This window comes from Dama dama, chromosome 8, assembly GCF_033118175.1.
Source record: "Dama dama isolate Ldn47 chromosome 8, ASM3311817v1, whole genome shotgun sequence".
Taxonomy (NCBI): Eukaryota; Metazoa; Chordata; class Mammalia; order Artiodactyla; family Cervidae; genus Dama; species Dama dama.
In genome coordinates, this window is record NC_083688.1 from 8,521,731 (window position 1) to 8,545,538 (window position 23,808).

The following is a 23,808-nucleotide window of genomic DNA, read 5'->3' on the forward strand; positions in this document are numbered from 1 at the left end:
ACATTGGTTCCCATTTATCCAGTGCTCACTATGTACCAGACTCCTGCTAAAATAGGTACAACAATTAGCTCCTTTAATCCCCATAACCACCCTGTGTGATCATCCCCATTTCACAGTTGAGGAAACGGGTGCTTCAAGAGATGAGCAATTTTCCCAGCTAATTTCCCAGCAATTTTCTTGCTACTGGTAGGAGATGGAGTTCAGACTGGTGCTCTGACTCCGGGGTCCTTGTTCTTTTTACTTTTTAAAATAATTTTGGCTGCACTGGGTCTTTGTTTTGGTGTGTGGGCTGCTCATTGCAGTGCACGAACTCGAGAGGGTGCAGGTTCAGTAGTTGTGGTACGCGAGCTTCTCTAGCTAAGCACGTGGGCTTAGCCGCCCCACAGCTTGTGTGATCTTAGTTCCCCGACGAGGGATTGAATCCATGTCTTCTGTATTGGAAGGCAGATTCTTAACCACTGGCCCACCAGGGAAGTCCCAGGGTCCGCATTCCTACCACCCTGCTTTCCCTTCTCCAGCATACCAAGGACTTAGTTCGGGAGGTAGATCAAAAATAAGATCAACCCAGACTCTGCTCATCAGTGTAACATTTGCTTCAGCCTCTTTTTGGCCAGTTACTTCAAGTAATCCTCACGTCATCTTTCTGAGGTGTGTGTTACTATTCACCCCATTTGACAGATGGAGAACTTGAGGCTCAGAGAGGCCAGATAAGTTGTCTAAGAACAACCAGCTAATGTGTGGCAAAACTGGGATTCAAACCCAGGCATCTCTGACTTCGAAGCCTTCATTTTAAGCCAGGGTTTCTCACCCTTGGCACAACTGACATTGGGACTGGGCAATCTGGGGGGAGAGGGGCGCTATCCTGTGCATTGGAAGCTGTCTGATAGCAGCCTTGACTTTTATCCACTGGATTCCAGCAGCACGCCTCCCCCAGTTGTGACAACCACAATTATCTCCAAACATGGTCAGTGTTCCTTGGGTGCAAAATAGCTCCCCGTTGAGAGCCCTTGCTTCTGACTGGCTGACTGGGCCTCCTCAGGACTGGGGACTCAAGCAAGAAGAGTTGAAAGGAAACCTTCATGAGCGTGAGAACAGATCTTCTGGCTCTGTGACCCTGAACTTGGCCACCCCCTGCACAGCGAGGGATCTGCAGTCTGCGGGAGAGAACCTGAGACAGCTGCAGGCACTTTTATCTCCGGACCAACCTGGTGTGCTGTCACCCAGCAGCCCCTCAGACATCAGTGCCTGTCTCGCTCAGGTTGAATTTGTCTGGAGGCCATTAAGGAAGCTGCCCGATGGTTGTTTCTTGGCTCATCTAGGCTTTATTTCTAAGAGTCTGCCTGCAATGCGGGAGACCCAGGTTGGGTCTCCCGACTCTATCCCTGGGTCAGAAAGATCCCCTGGAGAAGGAAATGGCAACCTTCTCCAGTATTCTTGCCTGGAGAATTCCATGGACAGAGGAGCCTGGTGGGTTCCAATCCATGGAATCAAAAGGAGTGGAACATGACTGAGCGACTAACACACACAAAGACCGTATGAGATTCAGATTCTGCACCAACTGCATAGAAGCTTCTCAATGAGTAGATGCAAAGCCTCTTACAGCAAAATTCACTATTCCCATCTCAACAAGCGCCTCTGTCCCCTGGCAAGTTAGAGACGACCTGGGAATCCTTGCAGGCTTCTCCCTGTCTATCCAAGTCCAACCTCAAACCTTCACCAAGTCCTCTCAGTTCTGGATTCTGAGGACGATTTGGATCCTGTGGCCTGTCCATCTCCCACTTCCCCAATCCAAGCCACTATGGGAAGTGAAAGATGCACAGTCCGACTCTTTGCAACCCCATAGACTGTAGCCTACCAGGCTTCTCCGTCCATGGGATTTTCCAGGCAAGAGTACTGGAGTGGGTTGCCATTTCCTTCTCCAAGCCACCATAGGCTATTGCAATATCCTCTGAAAGGCTCCCACTTCATTCACTCCTGCCTTCCATTCTATTTTCCCAGTCTAGCTACAGTAGCCTTTTTAAAAATGTTAATCGGAATCCACCCGCCCACCCACCCCTACACACACATTCCTACTCCTGCCCTAAATCATTCAGTGATGCTTCCTGTCTTTCCCTTTCACTCTCTCTGCTCCAGACATACTGACTAGTCTGTTCTCAAAAGTTAGCATATTCTCTCCAGCCCAAGACTTGTGCATATGCTGTCCCCTCAGCCTGGGTGTTCTCACCATCACTCTTGGCTTAGGTAATTCCATTTAGAGGATGTTTTCCCTGACCACTTCTCCTTCAACCCCAGTCTAGGTCCAGATCTGTCATTCTTAGAGCACCATCGCTCACTTTTATCTCAGCTTGCAGATTTATTTGGGAGATTATTTATTTAAACTCCTCTTCCCCTTAAAACTGTAATCTCCATGATGGGAACAATGTATCTATCTTTGCTCCTCATTATTTTGCTAAAGCCTAGTATATTGCCCGGAACATAGCAGGTACCCGATACATACTTATTGAATGGCTGAGTGAACTCATATAATCCTCCCTTCAAGCCTGTGAAAATTCTGCCTGAGGCCAGTGTTCTTTCCCAGCTCTGACTTCCTTCAGCACCTGCTCTCTTGGCACTGCTAAAAGGGAAGCAATAGACTCTGAAAGACTTAGGGGCTCTGGAGCCTGACCAACTGGGTTCAAATCTCTCTACTGCCACTTCCCAGCTGTGTGACATTGGGTAAGATCCTTAAAATCTCTGTGCTTTAGTTTCCTCTTCTGTAAAATGCCAGTACCAATTGTTCCTATCTCATGAGATTGTTGTAAGGAATAACTAAGTGAACTTCTATGCAACGTGATTTTAAGGGTTTAGCACATAATGTGTGCCCCATTAAGCTTAGTTACTATTAGTATTATTAACAGAAAGAGCATAGATCCCAGCACTGGATGAATCTAGTTTTCTCTTACATTTGCAATTTTTCCCCTGTGTGGACAAGTCATGTCACACCCCTGAGCCTGAGTTTCCCCTTCTCTTAAGCTGGGATCTCGATGCCTACTTCAGAGACAGTCATTGTGAGAGCAGACGGGATGAGGGCAAAGCATACAGCACAGGGCCCAGTGCATGGTGATTCCCCTTCTGATGCTGAACTGGTTCCTGTTGCCTCTTAGACAAGAAACTCCCTGAAGTCAGGTTTCACATCTGCCTTATTTAAGGCTGTTTTCCCCAGCCCATGGCACATAGTAGGTGTTCAGTAAATAGCTCTTTACTGAGAATGAATCTATAATGACCGGGACCATGCTTTGCTCATCTTTGACCAACCTGAGACTAGAACAATGACTAGTATCTAATTTTAATAAATAGAAATCAATCAATCAATCAAATTCAATAAATAAAAATCTATTGTTGACAGAATAGATTTAAAAATGCTATTTATTTCTGTTCCCAGTCCCACTTGAGTTTCTGAATTGAACTGAGAAAGATACTTGTTAACTTACCCTAAATCTCTCTCTAGCCTTAGTATTCTTATTTGTAAGAATGAGCCTGTTAATAATATCTACCTCATTGGAATGTTCTGAAAGTAAATGAAGCAACATGTGTTCAGCACATTGAAAATTTTGGTTCATTATTATTCTCTTTCCTCAGCGTTAGTTTCCTCATCTGTGAAATGGGCATCTACTCCCACACCTATTCATTCATTACTCAACAAACACAGCACTCATGTGCCAGACACTGTAGTTAAGACTTAGGGCAGTTAGAGAGGTGAACAAGCCACGCATGGTCCCCACTGTGAGGGATGAAGTCTGCTGTGGGACAGCATGTCAATAGTAAAAATCCAGTGAGAGAAGAGCCATAATGTGTGTAAGGTCTACAAGGGTTAGGGATATGGGGGTGGAATGGGACCTCCAGATGGGCCCTCAGCCAGCTTGCTAGCGAGATTATAGAAGGTTACGGGATCACCAGCATCATGAAATCACCAACATGACATTGGTTTGAAATGGAGGTGTCCTCCCAGGCCCTGTTGGTTTTTTTGTAGGTTGTCCGTGGAATCCTGTTGCAGCCTCACTTTCTTCCCCAGCTCACCAGCATACCAGAGATTGGTCACTGTGTCACAATCACAGTGAGGATCTAGTTCAAATAGCCTGCTGAGACTCTGCCGATCCTCCTCCCCTTCTCCTGGGTCCTCCCTTCTCAGGGGACTGAGCGGTGACTTCCCCTACACTCTCAATGTGGTATGCTGTGGGGTGCCTCCAGTGCCTGCTGGCTTCCTGTCGGATTCTCCAAAGACAAGCCTCCCTCTGCCCAAGGTGGGTCCCAGTAGGGAGACGCTTGGGCATTGGAGATTGGAAGAAGCCTGGCCAGATTTCTAGGCTCCTGCTTCCAAGTGGACCGCAAGCTTGTCTCTGATGTTCACAGCTGGTTCCAGGCACCTGACTCCTGCCAGTCAAACTCATGAGAGACTGAAACACCTCACCTGGCATTTCACATTTTTAAGTTGGGTGTGCTTGTAGGGTGGGGAGAGACTATGCATCTCCAGTGACCAAAATATTTGCACCTGTTACCCAGAGCAATCTTTTCTTTCCAACGGAAAGACACTGACATGCCAAAGGTATTTAAACATCAGGGGAGGGTCTGCTGTCAGCGGCCTGGCCAGAGGCAGAAGGATGTCAGAGTCTCACCGGTAACAGGCCTCAGGGAAGAAGCAAGATTTACAAGGTGCGAGCCGCCTGGGCCGCTTCTGTCGGAAAGGCCTCCCTGCAGTATTTTCTGTCTCATCAACGCTGCATTTCATTTTAAATTGCAGCTGAAAGCAGATATTTTCCCTCTTGCCTATTACACCTCTTAATTTGTCTCTCCCTCTGCTGTTATTCGTCTCTATAAAGTGTTTTGCATGAAAGACCCACACAGTACAGTGTTTCTTTGCCCACACAGTACAGTGTTTCTTTGCCTTGGGTTAGGTTTAATAGGAGGAGAAGAAGGGAGAAAAGGGTGAGAACCTTGGGGTGGAGACACCTGTGTCTCTATGCCTGGTAGTGTGTACACGCGTGTGTTTCTTGGACCTGTTGTGTAAGTATCATGTGGGGATGTGTGTACGTGTCACTATTTATACTAATATGTAAATTAGTACATGTAATAATATGCATATACGTCTACGTGCGCTTTGGTAAATCACTTCTACCTAAATTAAGCGTAAGTTTGTGTGTAGGGACACACCCACATGTAATCTCCGAGTGCGTCTGCATCTAGGCATAGAAGCACACACGAGCGCATAAACACACGCAGGCATCTGGGTACGCATGTCACATGATGTGTGTGGTCTTCTACGCACACGACCAAGGTTCTTTCTCCTTCCTTGCCCTACGCTGCTCCGCTGCGGTTAGCGTCTCTCCCTGCCCCACCCAGGGGCCCCGGCCTGGTTTGGGGCCGTAGGAAAAGGAAGACAAGAGTTGTGGTCTGCCGGTGCGGGGGCGGGGTGGGGGGCGGCGTCCGGTGGAAACCCTGCCTGAACCCAGCCCAACCGTGGCCACAGCTCCCTAGCCGGGGGCTTCAGCCAGCCCTTCCTCACAGCCGGCCACAGCAGCACCTCCACGGCTCCCGTGGAAGCTCTGGGACCCCCGGGCAAGCCCCCGGCTCCCTGCCAATTCTGGACTGGCACTGAGGGGGTGAGTGAGGTTACCGAGCGGCCGCCGGAGCCCTAGCAGACCGGCTGGGTCCCCTGCCCGCTCCAGGGGACCAACAACCTGAGCCACGCGGGTGGGGGCAAGAAGCGGGGCGGAGGTGGGGGGGGGGGGTGTCTCGGTTGCTCCCAGTCCGGCGAATGCTGGGCATTAACCAATGGGGGACCGCAGCCCAACGGGGATCCCTGCGAGGCAGCCAATGACCTCGCGCCGCTCTCCACCCCCCGCCCTCGCCAACCCCGCGCAGCTGGACCATTGGTGCTGGTGGGCTGGGGGGGCGTGTGCGCGGCGGCGCCGGCCCTTGGAGGGAGGGGGCGTGGCTTGGAGTCCCGGGCCCTCTCCCGCACTCGGGCTTAGGCCCCAGCCCACTCCCCACCCCGGGTCGCCAGGCCAACTGGCCGGGCTGCGGCGCCGCGGCGGCGGCGGACGGCGGGGCGCGCGCAGTGGGCGTGGCCCGAGGGCGTGGCCCCGGCGGGAGGCGGGGCCTCGGGGGCTGCCTCCGTGAAAGCCCGAGCTGCGGCGGCCGCGGCGGCGGGGGCGTCCGGGCGGTGTGTGCGCGCGTGTTGGGGCGCAGGCTCGGCGGCGGCGGCGGCTCAGCCTGCGGCGGCGGCGGCCCGTCTGGAGCGGCCGCGGCGAGGAAGCCAGCTGCAGCGGGGGAGGCGCAGCCGGGACTGCGCGCTCCGCGGAGCCGGCGGGCACCGGGAACAGGTGATCCCAGCGGGAACCCGGAGCCCTACCGAGAGTTGGCGGGGCGGGAGCCCGCACTCCCGCCCCTCCCACCCTGTCCCCAGCGCAGCTGCAGCCGCCCCCGCCGCGGCTGGTCGCGAACTGCGCTGCGCTCTGGACCTGGCTCAGGCATCCCTCCGCTCCCGGGGTCCCGTCTGAAGCCCCCCCCACCCTGCCCCGCCTGGCTCAGAAGTGCCTGACCACCACCACCCCCAGCTCCCCGGCGCCCGACCGGCGAAGCAAAGTTGTGGACGTGTCCCGATAGCCAAAGCCCCGGCGCTGTCGCGACCCGGCCGCTCCAGCGCGCTCTCGGAGCGCCACTGACAGCCCGGCCGCGCAGTCCCCCCGCCACCGGGAGTCGACCCCTTCTGGAAACTGCTCTTGAGGCTAAAACTTTGGACCGGGGTGGTTGGGGGTTGCTGAGGGCGGCTCGGCTCGGGGACGAGGCCTGCGGGCGCCCCTCCGCGAGGACAAGCCTGGGCGCCGCGGACGGCATGTGACGGGCTCCGGTGGCGGCCGCAGCGCGGGAAGGGGCGCGGGCCCCGCGGGCTCCGGTCGCGGCGAGGAGGGGCGGCGCGGCGGTCGGAGGGAAGGCTGCGGCCCGCGGTCGACCCTCGCGGGCCCGGGCCCCGAGCCTTCCTGCCTCGCTCGCCCGGGCCCCGCCGAGGCCGCCGCCGCCGCCGCCGCCGCTCCCCCTGTCCTGGCGCGGGAGGACTCTGTCTAAACTCTCTGAACTTCGGGAACAAGCCCCCCAAAGGGCGAAACTCTCAGGGACCCCCACCCCGGGCGGCGCGCCCTCGACGACCTCCCTTCGCCGAGCCCCGCTGCTGACAAGTGCCTGGACTCCAAGGACCTCAGGAGCTCGGCCGGAGCTGAGCGTGCCCCAGCCCCGTGCCCGGTCACGATGCTCGTGAGGAAAGTGCCCGGCTTCGTCCCGGCCTCCCCGTGGGGGCTGCGGCTGCCGCAGAAGTTCGTCTTCCTCCTCTTCCTCTCCGGCCTGGTCACCCTGTGCTTCGGGGCCCTGTTCCTGCTGCCCAATTCGTCTCGCCTCAAGCGCCTCTTCCTGGCCCCTCGGACCCAGCAGCCCAGCCTGGAGGCAGTGGCCCAAGTCGCCAGCCACCCGCGGGCCCGCGGACAGGAGTCACCTCCCAACCCGGCCCCCGCGGCTCCAGCCCCGGGCGAGGATGACCCCGGCAGCCAAGCCAGTTCCCGGCGCAGGAAAGGCTGGCTGCGCCGCACGCACCCCACTGGACCCCGGGAGGAGGCCACGGCGGCCCGGGGCGGCGGTGCCACGGCCCTCAGACCCCAGGAGGGGAGCGTCCCCTCTAGCTTTGACTTCAAGGCGTTCCGGAGCCGCCTCCGCCACCCGGTCCTGGGGACTAGGGCCGACAGGAGTAAGGAGCCCCAGAGCCTAGTTCAGACCCAGCGGGAGAAAATCAAGGAGGTAAGGACTCTCCTCCTTCCACAGAATATTTTAAAAGACGCTCCTGTGCTCCCATCCATCCTCACTCACCCCCAGTCACTTCCGGGCTCCCTGACCTACTCGAGGCCCTCCTCCCAAACTTCCCACCTTCACTCCTTCCTGCACACTGCTGGGTTCAGTTAACCATCCGCATTCCTGATGGATGGTAGCTAAAGCCCTAGACCAACTTTCCCTCACCCCCAGATTTTGGCCCTTCCAGTCCAGTCCTGAGCCCAGCTGGGCCTTGCTCCCTCCCTTTTGGAGATGCTAATAAGATTTCTGTGGAGTTGTTGCATGCATACATGTGTGCTCAGTCGCTTCAGGCGTCAACTGTTTACGACCCCATGGACTGTAGCCCACCAGGCTCCTCTATCCAGGGGAGCCTTGAGGCAAGAATACGGGAGTGGGGTTCATTAATGGGCACCTTTTCTGTTCGAAGGGGCCAAGGGCCATGTTCTTTCTCACTGTGAGTCCTTAAGTCATGACATCTCCTAAACCCCTTTAGGATCTGCTACCTGGAAATTCAGAATTTGGGGGATACTTCATGTCTTGCAAGTATTTTGTAATCTAGTCAGCAACCCACAAGCCAGAAGATGTCCTACATTCTTGCTAACTGTTTCTATCGAGCTTTGGAACAATTGTACATAATTGCATGTGATACAAGGAGCAGTGATCAATAAGGTAGTGGTAATGATACAGAAGCTCTGAGGTTATTGGCTTAATGAAGCAGGTCTTGGACTGGTTTCCTGTAGGGATTGTACCAAAGAGGGGTTAGATGGATCACTTTGAGTCTGAATCTGAGTCCTAGTTTAAGACACCAAAAGCAAATGCAGCCTCACCATGGCTTGGAGACAGTTGCCAAGCCACCACTGATAACTAAATGTTCTGCTCAACCACTGTTAGAGCTGCCTGCTGTTGGAGTCGCCTGTGTGAGGATTTTGCCCAGCACTGCGGAGGGGGCTGCAGTGACACTCGCGGACCACGAGGGGGCTGTGGGCAAGCAGTGGGCCAGGGTCTCCTCCCTAGAATCGAGAAGATGCTCCCCTGTCTCCGTGGACCCAGAAGGAAAGGACTGCTTCTATCTGGACCTCTTGGTTTGCTGCAGAGCAGTCAGCAAGTCTGCTCCGATTTCCAGGGAGAGCAGGCAGCAAGGGTCAGGACCTGCCCTGCCAAGACCTGCTCAGAGCCAGCGGAGAGCTGAGTTGCCCCCCTCCCCTTGTCCAGTCTACCCTCGCTCCCAGAGCCCACCTCTCCTTTAGTTATCTCTGCTGTTGTTACTCAGCTTTCTATGCTAAGCCCTGTGGAGACTCTGTCTTACTGAATAACTAGCAGTCACTGGACATTTTGTGATGTCAGGATTGGAAATCACAAAGATGAGTCCTTGCTTCTTGTGTGCGAGTGTGCACTGTTTCCAAATTCTTACTGAAATCCCAAAGATTAATTGAAGCTTGAAACTTGCAGTAGCTAAGAAAGGGGCATCATTTCTCCCCCACTGGTTGAGGAGCTGTGTTGTTGAATACTCACCTGAACCACTTCAGCTCCCTTTCCCAAAACTGCCTCTGAGCACATTAACCCTTTCAGACCTCCTTGGAAGGCAGTGACTCCCAGTGAAATTACATATAAAGTGCATGCGTGCAGTTTTTCATGCGGTGTAGAGCTGCCATTAGATTTTCAAAAAGATCCGCCAAAGGATTAAGAATTAACTACTGTCCTCTTTGGAAGCAATGCTTTCTGCATTTGCATCTAAGACTGTGACCCATTTCTGAAAGCCTCTGGTTGGGAGCCGTGGTAGGAAGAGTGGGCTGGCTAATGGGGAACTAAGGTCTGCCCCTCTATACCAAGAGAATCTCCCTCGAGGGCAAAAGCTGTGGGCAGTGACTTACTGCAGTGGCTGGGGATGGTGGGAGGTGTGGGAATTCTGCTGTGCCGGTGAGTATAAAGTAACACAATGGGTGGAGGTCTGTGTTAGTTGCCAGGTGTCTGGATCTTTCTGTCTGGCGTCTCTGTACACCCCTGGTAGTAGATAGAAGCCTGCTTGTCTGTACCTTTAGTTGTTCAATGCTAAAGGTACAGATTCAAAGAGCCCTCTTTTACTGTCTTGAAGACCTCAAGCTCTTCAGAACAGAGGGGACAGGACTATATATGCTATTATATTTTGAAGCCTATTGTCTCTTCAGGTGTCTTGAGTTTGAACCCCTCCCTTCCCCACCTCCCCAAATAACCCGAAAAAAAAAATGTGGGCAGTGTCTGGTTTAGCTGTTAACACAGAGTTAACTTCCCTGGTGTCCCACCTGATGAGGAATGTGTTTGACTGTTGCTGGAGGATGTCTTTATTTCCTTCTCATTTAAATTTCTATCTGTGCCAAGCCCAGAGGTAGATCATTTTAGAAAGGTGCCTGTTTTCAGAAAAGGGACTGCTGCTTTCCTCCCTGGCTTGTTTCTTTCCAGACATGGATTGATTAGACCCCAGGAACAGAGGGGGAGCTAGCATCAGATAAAAAGGGCTCTGTTCTTATAAGATGAGGTTTTTAAAGCAAAAGTAAGCATCAGGAGTGATTCAGAGGGGGTGATAAATGAGAGTGAATGAAGACTGGACATTCAGGCTCTAGATCGATGAAGTATACTTATGAACATTCTGGTGTGAGAGATAGACGTGGACACAAGGTCTCTGCTGATAAGATGGGTTGAGGCTGCCTGTTCTGGTTGTTCACACATCAGGAAACCATCTGTCACTGGAATCAACGATTTCTCCTCACTTGTAATTTTGGAACCTTGGAGGAGGCGGTGTGGTGAAAAGGGGAACCCAGAGAACATGGATTCAAGTGTCAGCTCAATCATCAACTGTCTGACTTTGGACAAGCCACCTTCTCTCCTTCCTGGACCTTATTTTTCCTTCTGTAAAGTGCGATGAGAGAGAGGAAAAGAGACTGGTCACATAAACTCTTGCTTCCAGATTCGGCCCCTAAGTAGACTGCCAGTCTGGCCGGGGACTCCTTAGCAGTTGGGCTTTTCCCAGCCCTGTTTTCAGCATGTCTCAGTTCCTTGAAATTAGGGACAGTGTTGTGCTCTTGTTGATGATCGTGATGTGTTCACTGTTGTATCCCTAGTACCACATAGGTAAGTATTCCTGTCACATGTATTGAACTTTAGAGATGGGACTGAACAGTGACAGATCCTCATCTTGGGTTCATTTTGGGGAGTAAAGGGGTCGGTAAGAATGAGAAACAGCTTGCAGACTGCCTTCCCTTACAGATCTGATGATAATATAGGAAATTATTGTTATAATTATGTTAGGGTCATAGGTAGGCTGCTATTCAAGTTCAATAGACCTTTCTCACATATGACAAGAATTGATGCTTTTGAACTGTGGTGTTGGAGAAGACTCTTGAGAGTCACTTGGACTGCAAGGAGATCCAAGCAGTCCCTCCTGAAGGAAATCTGTCCTGAATATTCATTGGAAGGACTGATGCTGAAGCTGAAGCTCCAATACTTTGACCTCCTGATGCAAAGAGCTAACTCTGATGCTGGGAAAGATTGAAGGCAGGAGGAGAAGGGGCCGACAGAGGATGAGATGGTTGGATGGCATCACCAACTCGGTGGACATGAGTTTGAGTAAGCTCCAGGAGTTGGTGATGGACAGGGAAGCCTGGCGTGCTGCAGTCCATGGGGTCGCAGAGAGTCAGACACGACTGAGCGACTGAACTGAACTGAACACATGACAAGAGTTGGGGGTGAATAGCTTGCCGGGCTTACATCCCGATAAAAGGTTTCAGACAGTGTTGGGTCCTACTGATGATGGCTGGTTGCTGATCTAGAGAACCTCAGTTGTCCCTCCCAGTAAAGGGTGCTTTTGTTAAAGGGAATTGGACAGTGAGAGAGGGGCTGCCCCTCACCTGTATGAAGAATGTGCTCTTATGCACCACTGTATGTCATAGTCATCTTGAGTGTGTAGCCTGGGTTCAGGCCCTAGCCAAGCCATCAACCCTGATCTCAGGTGAAAATTTCTATCTGTCACTGGGCCTCACTTTTCATGGTAAAATGAAGGGATTGGCATTTAGGGAAGTTTTCTCTCCCATCCGTTCCCACCTGCTTTATTTATGGATCTGTGCAAGCACCTAGGATAGGATCTGACATTTCGTTGGAGCCCAGATACTTGAATGAGTGGCTACAGTAAAGATCTTTTAACTAACAGTTAAGGTTCCTGGTGGCAGAGGCCGGGTCTTCTTCCTGAGGGTACCTGGAATTCCAAGAGTTGCAGAGCAGAGACCATAGCAAGGTTTGGGGGCTCAGCAGCTCTGTGACCCAAGAAGCCTTTTAGAAGTTGCAGTAATTTTCCAAGTGCAACTTGAAGGGACTGGGGAGGGGGCAGCCGTGAGTAAAATCTTTCATGCCTGGATAGCAGGCATCTGGAGGATGCCTGAGTTACCCTGGAGTCCTGAGACTTGGCAGGGAGTGCCCCAGCTCTTGCCTTCCATGCCTGCTGTCTTAAGCCTCCAGGACATTGCTGGTTATGATGTGTGACTATGTCCAGATAAGTCATCTTGGCAGGCGATCTTTGCTCCCCACTAATGGGCTGGTTTGTTAGTCACATGTGGTTTCTCTGTGTATCTGATTTATCACTGCTAGTCTCAGGGACAGGTAGGAAAATTAAAAGGCTTTGTGTTCTTTGTAGCATGTGAATCTGAGCCTGCGAGATGTTCAGGATAATTAATATTAGGAACATCTCAGATTTAAATAGCTTTCCTTCGAAGAGCTCTGTTTGAGTTGAAAATCCACTGAAGATTTTTACCCCCTTGTCCTTCAGTTTCTCTCCTGATGTGTTTTCTGCTCTATGATACATTTAATATAGACAAGAAGACTGGCCTATAATAACAGGACAGGTCCCTTGGGAGACCCTCACATTGTATGCCCAGTCATACACTTCATCTTTCTTTTTAAGTGCTTCTTAGAACTAAGAGGACTGCAAGTAGAGCAAAGCTTAGACCTTGTCCCCACTGGGTCTACAGCTTAACAACCACAGGTTGGGTGGGTCTCTACTTTCGTCCTGAGCTGCACCATTATTCTGGGGACTTGATGCAGGTGTTCCAGGAGAAGTCATTTCTCAGGCCTCACATCTTTAACTCTGTCCTTAGTGTTAGGTTTAGAAACACATAGTGCAATGACTTCTAAAAGTCAGCTGCTTATTTCACACTGTTGTTAGCAGGGGGGCAAGAATATAGATTCCCTGCAGTTTTCAGAGTGACTGATTTATATCCGAGCTCAAGAAATGCCTTTTCTCTAGCTCTCCCCGAAGACTGATCCATTACTCTACCAAAAATAAATATTGTGATATATATCACACATAGTTTGCTCAAAGGGACTTACATCTTTTCTCTTATTGAAAAAAATAAATCAGGCTCGCAGATTGGAAAGCCCCATGCAGGGAAGCTATTTGGTAATCTAGGTGGGCAACCAGCCTATGGGTACTGCCTCTGGCATGGGGAAGGTGATTGCCTCTGCATCCTAAATCAAATCTGCACCAAGGGAGGTGGCGAGGGCTTCAGGAAATTCTCTCCCTGCCTTGGTTTCATTGCCAAGTCAGGAAAGCTTTCACAAGGGCATGATGGACAGGATTCAAGAGAGAGTGGTGGGCACTTTTTATGTTAACTTTAAAAGATGTGCCATAAATGGAACAGGCTTCCCTGATAGCTCAGCTGGTAAAGAATCCTCCTGCAATGCAGGAGACCCCGGTTTGATTTCTGGGTCAGGAAGGTCCGCTGGAGAAGGGATAGGCTACCCACTCCAGTTTTCTGGCCTGGAGAATTCCATGGACTGTATGGTCCATGGGGTCGCAAAGAGTCGGACACGACTGAGTGACTTTCACATACGTGGAGCAGGAATGAGTGTCCTGAACCAAGAATGATTATTATTCCAGTTCTGTGCAACCGCAGCCCCCGAAAGACCGGGCTCATTGAAACAACAGGCTCTGGTTCTTCATTTTCCACTGTCTCAGCGCCAAGGCCTTATGAACCAGTATTTGCATACTTTGGGGAAAAAAAACAGATTTTTTAAGCTCTGAATTCTCATGGCACATGATGGTAAGAAAAAGAAACTGGAGATTCCTTAAGGAGTTCTGAGGACCCAAGGATCCAAGTCCCCCTCTCCCTCCTTCACCCCCACTCAGCTCTGGTGGCTGGTTGATAGCCAAGCCAGTATGGTTTTGGTTCTCTTAAATGCAGGGTGTGTCTGGGATAGCTGGAAGTCAGACCTGCTTTTTGGTTTCTGCATCCCTGAAGAAAACTGAAACCATGGAGACCACAGCTATAGGCCACGGCCCAGTGTGGTGGCCCAGTTGTGCGCATTTCTTCCCTTGAGAAGGCTGTTTTCTAAGATCGGGGTTGAGGTCTCCCCACACTTGACAGGCAGGTGGTCAGACGAGCCCTTATTCGAAAGGGAGTCTGAGTATGTCTCTTAACTCTGAATTTTCATTAATTAAAAGCTAAGTCTAGGGCGGTTGTCCATCTGTTTTAATGCAGTATTGCAGTGGTACAGAAGAAACTTGGGCATACTGATTAGTGTCCTTAACAGATAAGCAATAATTATGCTTTTCCCTGGCATGCTCTGGGAGTCAGCTGCTCTATAGACGAAACTTCTGGGTAAATAGCTTTCACTGAATAACAGCCATTTTCAGTGGCTGATAGGTTTTTCTCCCCTCATTTCACCTCTACTGTGACTTAGGGGTCACCATAAAATCCACTGTGCAATACAGCATGTCCCATTAGGGCCTGATGAATCATTTAGGTAAGGCTGTTGGTCTCTCGCTGCCTTATTTTTTTTGCAACAACCCTGTGATGCAGGTGGTGCTGGTGGTTTAGTTGCTGAGTCATGTCTGACTCTTTTCTGTCTCAGGGTCTAAAGCACAGCAGGCTCCTCCGTCCTCCACTGTCTCCTGGACTTTGCTCAGATTCATGTCCATTCAGTCAGTGATGCTATATAACCGTCTTATCCTCTGCCGTCCCGTTTTCCTTTTGTCTTCAATCATTCCCAGAATCGGGGTCTTTTCCAATGAGTCAGTTCTTCACATCAGGTGGCCAAAGCATTGTAGCTTCAGCAACAGTCCTTCCAAAGAATATTCAGGGTTGATTTCCTTTAGGATTGACTGCTTTGATCTCCTTGCAGTCCTAGGTACTCTGAAGAGTCTTCTCCAGCACCACAAAAGCATCAACTCTTCAGTGCTCAGCTTTCTTTATGGTCCAACTCTCACGTCCATACACGACTACTGAGAAAACCATAGCTTTGCCTCTATAGACCTCCATAGACCTCTATAGACCTCTGTTGGCAAAGTGATGTCTCTGCTTTTTAATACGCTGTCTAGGTTTGGCATAGCTTTCCTTCCAAGGAGCAGGCATCTGTTACTTTCATGACTGCAGTTACTGTCTGCAGTGATTTTGGAGCCCAAGGAAACTACTTATTTATTTAAGTGTAACTTACATACGGAGAAGGCAATGGCAACCCACTCCAGTACTCTTGCTTGGAAAATCCCTTGGACGGAGAAGCCTAGTGGGCTGCAGTCCATGGGGTCGCGCGAAGAGTCAGACACGACCGAGCGACTTCACTTTCACTTTTCACTTTCATGCATTGGAGAAGGAAATGGCAGCCCACTCCAGTGTTTTTGCCTGGAGAATCCCAGGGATGGGGGAGCCTGGTGGGCTGCCGTCTAAGGGGTCGCACAGAGTCGGACACGACTGAAGCGACTTAGCAGCAGCAGCAACTTACATATAGGCAAATGCACAGATCTTAAATATACAGTTTGCTAAATTTTAACAACTGCAGAAAACCATGTAAACTATACCCCTAGGAAGATATAGAACATTTCCATCACCCAGACAGTTCCATCTGCTCCTTCTCAATCAGTCCCCCATCATCTATACCCAAACACTGTTTTGATTTGTCACCAGAGATTAGTCTCACCTGTTCTAGAACTTCAACTAAATGGAGTAGTACAATATATGCCATTCTGTGCAAAACTTTATTTCACTGAGGCTAATGTTTTTGAAACTCATTCATGCTGTGTGTAGCAGTATTTTGCTTCTTTTTGCTGAGATGTATTCTGTTGTGTGAATGTCCCACAATTTGTTTATTCATTCACCTGTGGTGGGCCCTTTTGGTTGTTTCCAGTGTTTGGCTATTATGAGTAAAGCTGTTATGAACATTTTATGCACAAGTCTTTATGTAGGTATGTTTTCATTTCTTTTGTGTTAACATCTAGGCATATAATTGCTGGCTCAAGAGTAAATGTGTGTTTAACTTTATAGGAAAGTGGAAACACTTTTCCCAAATAGTTAGACCATTATATACTCCCACCAGCAGTGTGTGAGAGTTTTGCATCGTCGCCTACACTTGCTATTGTCCACCTTTTTCGGTTTAGCCATTCTATTTGATGTATAGTAATATTTAGTTGGAGTTTTAGTTTTTGTTTTCCTGTTAGCTATTGTTATTGAACATCTTTTCATATGTTTATCTGCCATTTCTTTATCTTCCTTTTAAGTGTATGTTAGGATCTTTTGCCCCACCCCCGACTCCCGCCCCTGAAATTTTTTTTAAAATTTGTACTGTTTATCATCTTCTTACTGAATTCTAGAAATCCTTTGCATAATCTGGATATATGTTATTTGTCAGATGTGTATATGCATAGGCTCCCCAGGCTTAGCAGTAAAGAATCTGCCTGCCAATGCAGGAGATGTAAGTTTGATACCTGGGTCAGGAAGATGCCCTGGAATAGGAAATAGCAACCCTCTCCAGTATTTTTGCCTGGGAAATCCCATGGGCAGAGGAACCTCATGGGCTACAGTCCGTGAGTTTGCAAAAGAATCAGACGTGACCAAGTGACTAAGCAATAACATGTATTCCTATATTCATACTCTATGATTTATTTTTTCATTTTCTTAATGTGTCATTCAGAGAGCAGAAGTTTTAAATTTTGATGAAATCTGGTGTATCAATGTTTTTCTTTTATGGTGGTACTATTGTGTGGATTAAAAATTTTATTTTGTTTACCCAAAGATCATGAAGATAGTCTCCTTTTAATTCTAAGCAGCTTGATCATTTTAGTTTTTACATTTGGGCCTTTCATATACTCAAATTAACTTTTGTATATGGTTGAGGTTCTTTATTTCCATTTAAATGTCTAGTTGTTTAGTGCCATTTGTTGAAAAAGCTTTCTTTTCCCCTTGGAATTGCTTTGATACCATGTTAGATTAATTTATCATAAGTATGTGGTTCTGTTTCTGGACTCTTCTGTTCTATTGATTTGTCTTTATGCCAATTTATACTATCTTTTTTTGAGTGTGATTGGCTTTAAGAAACCATCTTGCTTTTGTTTCCTGGAATTTTTTTGGCTTGTTTTTTTTTTAAGTTTTTTTTTTTTAACTGAAGTATAGTTATTTACAGTGCTTCATTAGTTTCAGTTGTACAGTAAAGTGATTCAGTTTTTTATATATCTTCGTTTTCAGTTTCTTTTCTATTACAGATTGTTATATTGAATATAGTTCACTGTGCTATACATTAAGTCCTTGTTGTCATTTCATACTATACTGATGCTGCGTGATTTCTCCATCTTTGAACTTTTTTTTTAATGGCTTGAGTTACTATAAGTCCTTTACATTTCTGAAGTGCATTTGAGAATAAGTACATTTTTCTATGAAAAATCGTGCTGGGATTTTTATTGGATTTGCCTTGAACCTATAAATCAAATTCCTCTGAACATTTTTTTTAAGTGTAGGTCTACTGTTGACTGATTCTTTCAGCTTTTGTTTTCTGAAAATGCCTCTATTTGCCCTCCTCTTAAAATGTTTTTGTTGGACATAAAATTTTATGTTGATCCCCTTCCCCCTGACCACCTTTTCTTTACATGAAAGAACCATTGTCTTGTAACTTGTATTGCTTCTGATGAAAGATCAGAGTATATTCCCCTGCATGTAATGTCTTTCCCTTCCCTTTGGATGCTATTAAGATTTTCTCTTTAAGTCATCTGAAGATGTACCTAAATGTGATGTAATTGTTTATCCTTCTTGGGATATCCTTTTGTGTCTATGGGTTGATATTTTTATCAAGTTAGAAAAAAATTTGGCCCTTAGGTCTTCTATATTTTTCCTACTCCAATATACCCCCTTTTGTTTTAGAACTTAACTTACATATAAGTTAAATTGCTTGATATTTTCCTAGAAGTAACTGAATCTCTGTTCATTTTCTTTTCAATCTTTGCGCTTTGGTGTAGATACTTTATGTTAACCCATCTTCAATTTCATTGACGTTTTCTTCTATAGTGTCCAATCTGCTGTTAAGCCCACCCAGTGAATTTTTAATTTTCAGGTATTGTTTTTAACCTCTCAGTTCAGTTCAGTTGCTCAGTCGTGTCCGACTCTTTGCGACCCCATGAACTGCAGCATGCCAGGCCTCCCTGTCCATCACCAACTCCCGGAGTTTACTCAGACTCAACTCCATTGAGTCAGTGATACCATCCTACCATCTCATCCTCTGTCATCTCCTTCTCCTCCTGCCTTCAATCTTTCCCAGCATCAGGGTCTTTTCCAATGAGTCAACTCTTCACGTGAGGTGGCCCAAGTATTGGAGTTTCAGCTTTAGCATCAGTCCTTCCAATGAACACCCAGGACTGATCTCCTTCAGGATGGACTGGTTGGATCTCCTTGCAGTCCAAGGGACTCTCAAGAGTCTTCTCCAACACCACAGTTCAAAAGCATCAATTCTTCTGCACTCAGCTTTCTTCAGAGTCCAACTCTCAAATCCATACATGACTATTGGAAAAACCATAGCCTTGACTAGACGGACCTTTGTTGGCAAAGTAATGTCTCTGCTTTTTAATATGCTGTCTAGGTTGGTCATAGCTTTTCTTCCAAGAAGCAAGCAACTTTTAATTTCATGGCTGCAGTCACCATGTGCAGTGATTTTGGAGCCCCAAAATAAAGTCAGCCACTGTTTCCACTGTTTCTCCATCTATTTGCCGTGAAGTGATGGGACCGGATGCCATGATCTTAGTTTCTGAATGTTGAGCTTTAAACCAACTTTTTCACTGTCCTCTTTCACTTTCATCAAGAGGCTCTTTAGTTCTTCTTTGCTTTCTGCCATAATTATGGTGTCATCTGCATATCTGAGGTTATTGATATTTCTCCCGGCAATCTTGATTCCAGCTTGTGTTTTTTCCAACCCAGAGTTTCTCATGATGTACTCTGCATATAAGTTAAATAAGCAGGGTGACAATATACAGCCTTGACCTACTCCTTTTCCTATTTGGAACCAGTCTGTTGTTCCATGTCCAGTTCTAACTGTTGCTTCCTGACCTGCATACAGATTTCTCAGGAGGCAGGTCAGGTGGTCTGGTATTCCCATCTCTTGAAGAATTTCCAGTTTGTTGTGATTTTAACCCCTAGAATTTCCATTTGGACCTTTTTCATTGTTTTGAGCTCTCCGATGTTTCACATGTGTTCACTCATTGTTTTCAGTTTGTCCTTTAAATCCTAAGGCACATCTATAATAGCTTTTCAAAAAGTCATCTTTGTCATTATTGGGTCTATCCCTGTTGACTGTTTTATCTCTTGGTTATGGGTCACATTTTCCTACATCTTCATGTAACTACTCATTTTATGCCAAACACTGTAAATGTACTTTTTTGAGATTCTAGATTCATCTGCTTTTTTTTTTTTAATCTGCTTTTAAGTAGTTTTTATCCTCCTTTTCTGTTAGGCTTAGAGCTGTTACATCTCTGGGCTGTCAAGATGCCTGCTCCTGGCCAGTTTATTCTCTACTCTTCCTATTTTGCTATTTTCTAATCTGCAGATGTCTAGGAAACTTTCAATCTGTCTTGTTAGCATTACATATAAAGTACAAATAAATAGACCTTGAGTAGGTCTCAGAAGACTCCTGAATTAAGTATATAAACTTGACATATTTTGTTATAGTTTAGATGTTTAAAGATTCTTATTTGCTTTTGGTAGTTGGTATGAGAAGCATGAAATATAATTTTGTGTTGAAATTATATCCTGAATAAATAGAGTAGTTCTCAAAGGGGTGTCTAATTTCTGGTTGATGTCATCTGAAATAATTTGTGCATTTTTTGCTCATCTGCTTTAAGGTGTTAGAAGAAATACTTGTTGCCATCTGTGACGTTCTAGCAGTCTCTATTAGTGTGAATCTCCTCTCAGAATTTTTTAATCTGTCAAATATTTTCTCTAGCCTCTCTACCTTAACTCTAATGATGACTTTTTAGAAACTTGGTTTGTACATCCCCACATAAAAAAAGCTATTCCTATAAGCCAAATTGCTGATATTGGTCAGAAGGAAGCTAAGTATACATGGCTGAAGGATTTTTACATGGCTGTGGGTCTGATCTCTTACCTCCCCTCATTCAGCAAAGTTCAGTAGGAAATAAACGTTGTATCTTACTGCAAAGGCTATCTTTAATTTCATTCATCTCATTTGGGGTTGGGGAAAGTGTTGAATTAAAGTTACAGGTCTCTTATTTAAGATCGCTTTCCTCCACTTTCATTCCTGGAATGAGCTTTTCAGAGGTTAAACCTAAACTTTGCCAAGTAAATGCTGATCTCTTGGAAAGACATTGGCACCTTTCATGTTTTTCTGTACTTGTGTTCTTGACCTAAATCAGCAAAACTTCCTCTTTTCCAGCTCTCCCAGAAGCCATTCTCCGTCTGTCACATACTTCACAGAGCTCTGGAGTAGTCTTGGTTTTTAATGATAAGAATCAGTGGGAAAAGAAGACTTAAATTTCTTGCTTTCAGAACTGGACCTTTTAGAAAGCAACCTATAAATATAATCAATTTTCCTGCTTTAGACTATAAGGAAACCTTTTATAGAGAAAGGTTCACGTTTTGACAGAGAAATAGCAGTTCAGTCTAGAGGCTTCCTTAGCAGTTTCAGATGCAGGTCTTTCGGGGTGTATACTTTCGCAAAGGGCAGAGACTTCACACTGACGTAGTCTCAGAGGTGGTCTTGTGTAATAGTGGCCCTGTAATCATGGTAGGAGCTCTGATTATCGATCCTTGAGTAACTAAGAATGGTACCAGAGTGGCATCGGTCCAGATGGGGTTGAGGGAGACAAACAGCTTTAGCCTTTCCTGTGATTAGGCGCTGGATTAGATTAAAGCGTTATCAGATTCTCTGTGATCTGAGTAAAGTGCGCTTAAATTTGGCACCAGTGGGAGCAGTTTGTCAGGCCTGGAATTTGAAGTTTTCTTGCATGTCAGAGAAGAGGTTTCTCTTCTGCTCCCTGTACCATCCATTGTCTTTAAATTCTCCCCGGAGGAGTTTCCAGGGGGCCTGCTTTGAAGGGGAGTAGAGGCTGGACCGGGCTGATACCTGACCTCGTGGACGGATGAGATCAAAGATTCCTGTGTGTGTGATATTCTTAGTAGAGCCCTTGCATCCCATTAAGAGTTTAGCTTGTCCCCACAACAGCCTTGTGGCATACACAGCGGGGCGATAATCCCTTTTTATAGCTCAGGGAATGAACACCCTGCAAAGGCAGTTAGTGACCAGCTCCAGGCCCTGCCAGTTTACATCGTGAGGCACTGACTCAGACCTCCTCTCCTGACTCTGGTTAACATTCTTTCTGTTATGTTATCTGAAGGGTCAAGGTTGATCATTTAGAGGAAGAGTTTTCACTTTGGGGTGAAATAAAGTAGAAATTGTCATAGTCTTGGTTGACATTGAACAGAACGGGTCTCATGAATCTTTAGAACAGGGATTCTAGCCTTAATTGCAGTCTGGAACTCCCCAGGGATCTCTTAGTAAATACTGATACCCAAGTTCCTACTCCAGAGGTTCTGATTTAATTGGTCCGGAATACAGCACGAGCACTGGGATTTTTAAACTTTTCCCAGACAGTTTTAATGTACAGCTGTGCTTCAGGCTTTGTCTTCACCTAGGCTATATCTCCTTTCTGACTGTATTTCCCTTTTGCCCACTTATGGAAGAGGTTGGAAATTTTCTATATTTATTAAGAGCAGGATCGGGTCAGATGTGCTGGAGAAAAGACTCAATTAAAACTGAGTTTTCCAGTGTTAAGAGCATAAACTATTAACATCAAGAGAAGCCATAAATTTATTTAAAGAAAAAGATCTTGGAAACAGAAATTGTTATACACACCAAAGGCTATATGAGCTCAAGAAAATTAGAGATGAATCTCTGGCTTTAAGGAATTTCATTGTGTAATGGTGTTTTGTGTCGGAATCATTTCCCACTATATACAGATGCATGGAGGGAAGGAGACCTTGGTTAACTGCATAAATATTTGCCTGTCCCACATAAATCTTTTTTGGGGGAAGCAGGCAGAACATAAACATCTGGAATGAAAATACTTGCTTGTCCAGAAGTTGATTTCTCGCCCCCACTACCTGCGACTGCCTCTGCCCCTTTCCAGTCAGCAGAGCAGTCTTTGATGTTGCTGCTTGGGCCCTAAAATCAAATCACAGATGCTCGGGAAAAAAGATACTGAAGTAAAAGAGCCGAACCTCGTCCCAGGTGTTCAGGCTCAGGGCAGGAGTGCTGCAGTTTCATATCCTCACTGCCTTGCCAGGAGTTGGATGTGACTAAATCTGAGAATTGCCATCCTGGATTGATCCGATCACATCTACCCAGGCCCCCTCCGCGTGGAAGCCGCAGGAGGTGAAACTATGCCATAGATGAGCGTGAGCCTCCTTCCCACAGCTTAGTGACGGGCCCCGCAAGAGCTCCGTTTCCATGCAAGAAACCTTTGAATTTTCAACCTGTGCCAAGTTGCGATCTTTCATCAATCTGCCCCAACTATTTCTAGCAAATTCTTTGGCTGACGTGGCACGTAGAACAAAGTCCTATTAATGCCAAACTTATTTCATTCCAGCTTCAAGCGGTGGACATTTAGTGTAGGAGCATTAATGGAGAGGCAGACTTCAGAGAAGAAATTTCCTTCTGCTGTTAAATCTTATATTAAACCGTGCTTACTCAGAGGCCTCTGGCTGCGGGAAGCAGTGACGAGGGTGGAACTTGGCAGATGGCTGTAGCTGTGGCTTCCTGGAGGCCTGTGCGCGGAGACGATTGTTTATATATTGGTTTTCATTTATGTATTGGTCTTATTTTCATCTTCCTGAGGTGCCCAGATGCTATGGTGATAGATTGGTTGGAAACGACTCATTTGTCAGGGTTCCGTGGGGGACGTAGGTTTCCTTCTCATGTGCAGTGGAGTCTGAAATGTTTAATTAGATGCCGAGGCATTTCTGCAGGGGTCCCCCTCTGCCGCCCCCCACCCCCACCCCAGGTGGATGCCGTTCCTCAGTTTGGAGAGGATCTGCGGTTTTTCTGGGCCTGACCTCCTCTTCTTTCATTTTCTCTTGATGCAACTCTCATTGCTTCCTTCTCTGAGCTGCTGTTTTTTTCTCCCCCTGTCGTTCTTGTTCTAGAAACCGCCTTCATGTGACTGCTGGAATTTGCAGAGCTGATTCGTGTTGGAAACCCAGTTGTCAAACAGGTCCAAACCAGACCTTATGAAATAATGTAGTTGAGCTGATACGCAGTGAGAGGAATATTAACTACCTGCCGCTTATCTGTTTTATTCCAGCTCAACTTTTCCAGAAAACTTACCTTGTTCTTACCACCTGCCAGGCCGTGCCCTAGATGCTGAGGATGCAAACGTGAGGCTTCTGTCCTTGAGCACCACATCCAGGCAGACGTGTGTGCACACAATCGTGACACCATGGAGGTGCCCCCGTCATGGGGTGAACCAAGGCCTGGGGGTCACAGCAGCTGTGATGTGAGCTTAGGGGAAAGGTCAGTGTTTCGGGCAAATGTGGAGAGTACCAGGTGGAGTGGACTTGTCAGAGAGCAAGAGGCTCCGTGTGCTGGATCTGGGGGTGTGATACAGGTCTGGATATGGGAGGTGAAGTGTGGAATGACCAAGGTTCCTACCCAGGATGTGTATGCCAA

The 23,808-nt window shown here is 47.5% G+C and overlaps 1 protein-coding gene across 1 annotated transcript in view; it reads left to right on the plus strand.

Moving 5' to 3' along the window:
- The first annotated feature begins 7,027 nt into the window (after window positions 1-7,027).
- The window catches only part of MAN1C1 (mannosidase alpha class 1C member 1), a 149,658-nt gene continuing 132,877 nt past the window's right edge, over window positions 7,028-23,808 (plus strand). Inside the window, exon 1 of the mRNA XM_061148246.1 lies at window positions 7,028-7,821. Coding sequence (XP_061004229.1) covers window positions 7,282-7,821 — 540 coding nt within the window. The 5' untranslated portion in view covers window positions 7,028-7,281. The remainder of the gene's footprint in view (window positions 7,822-23,808) is intronic.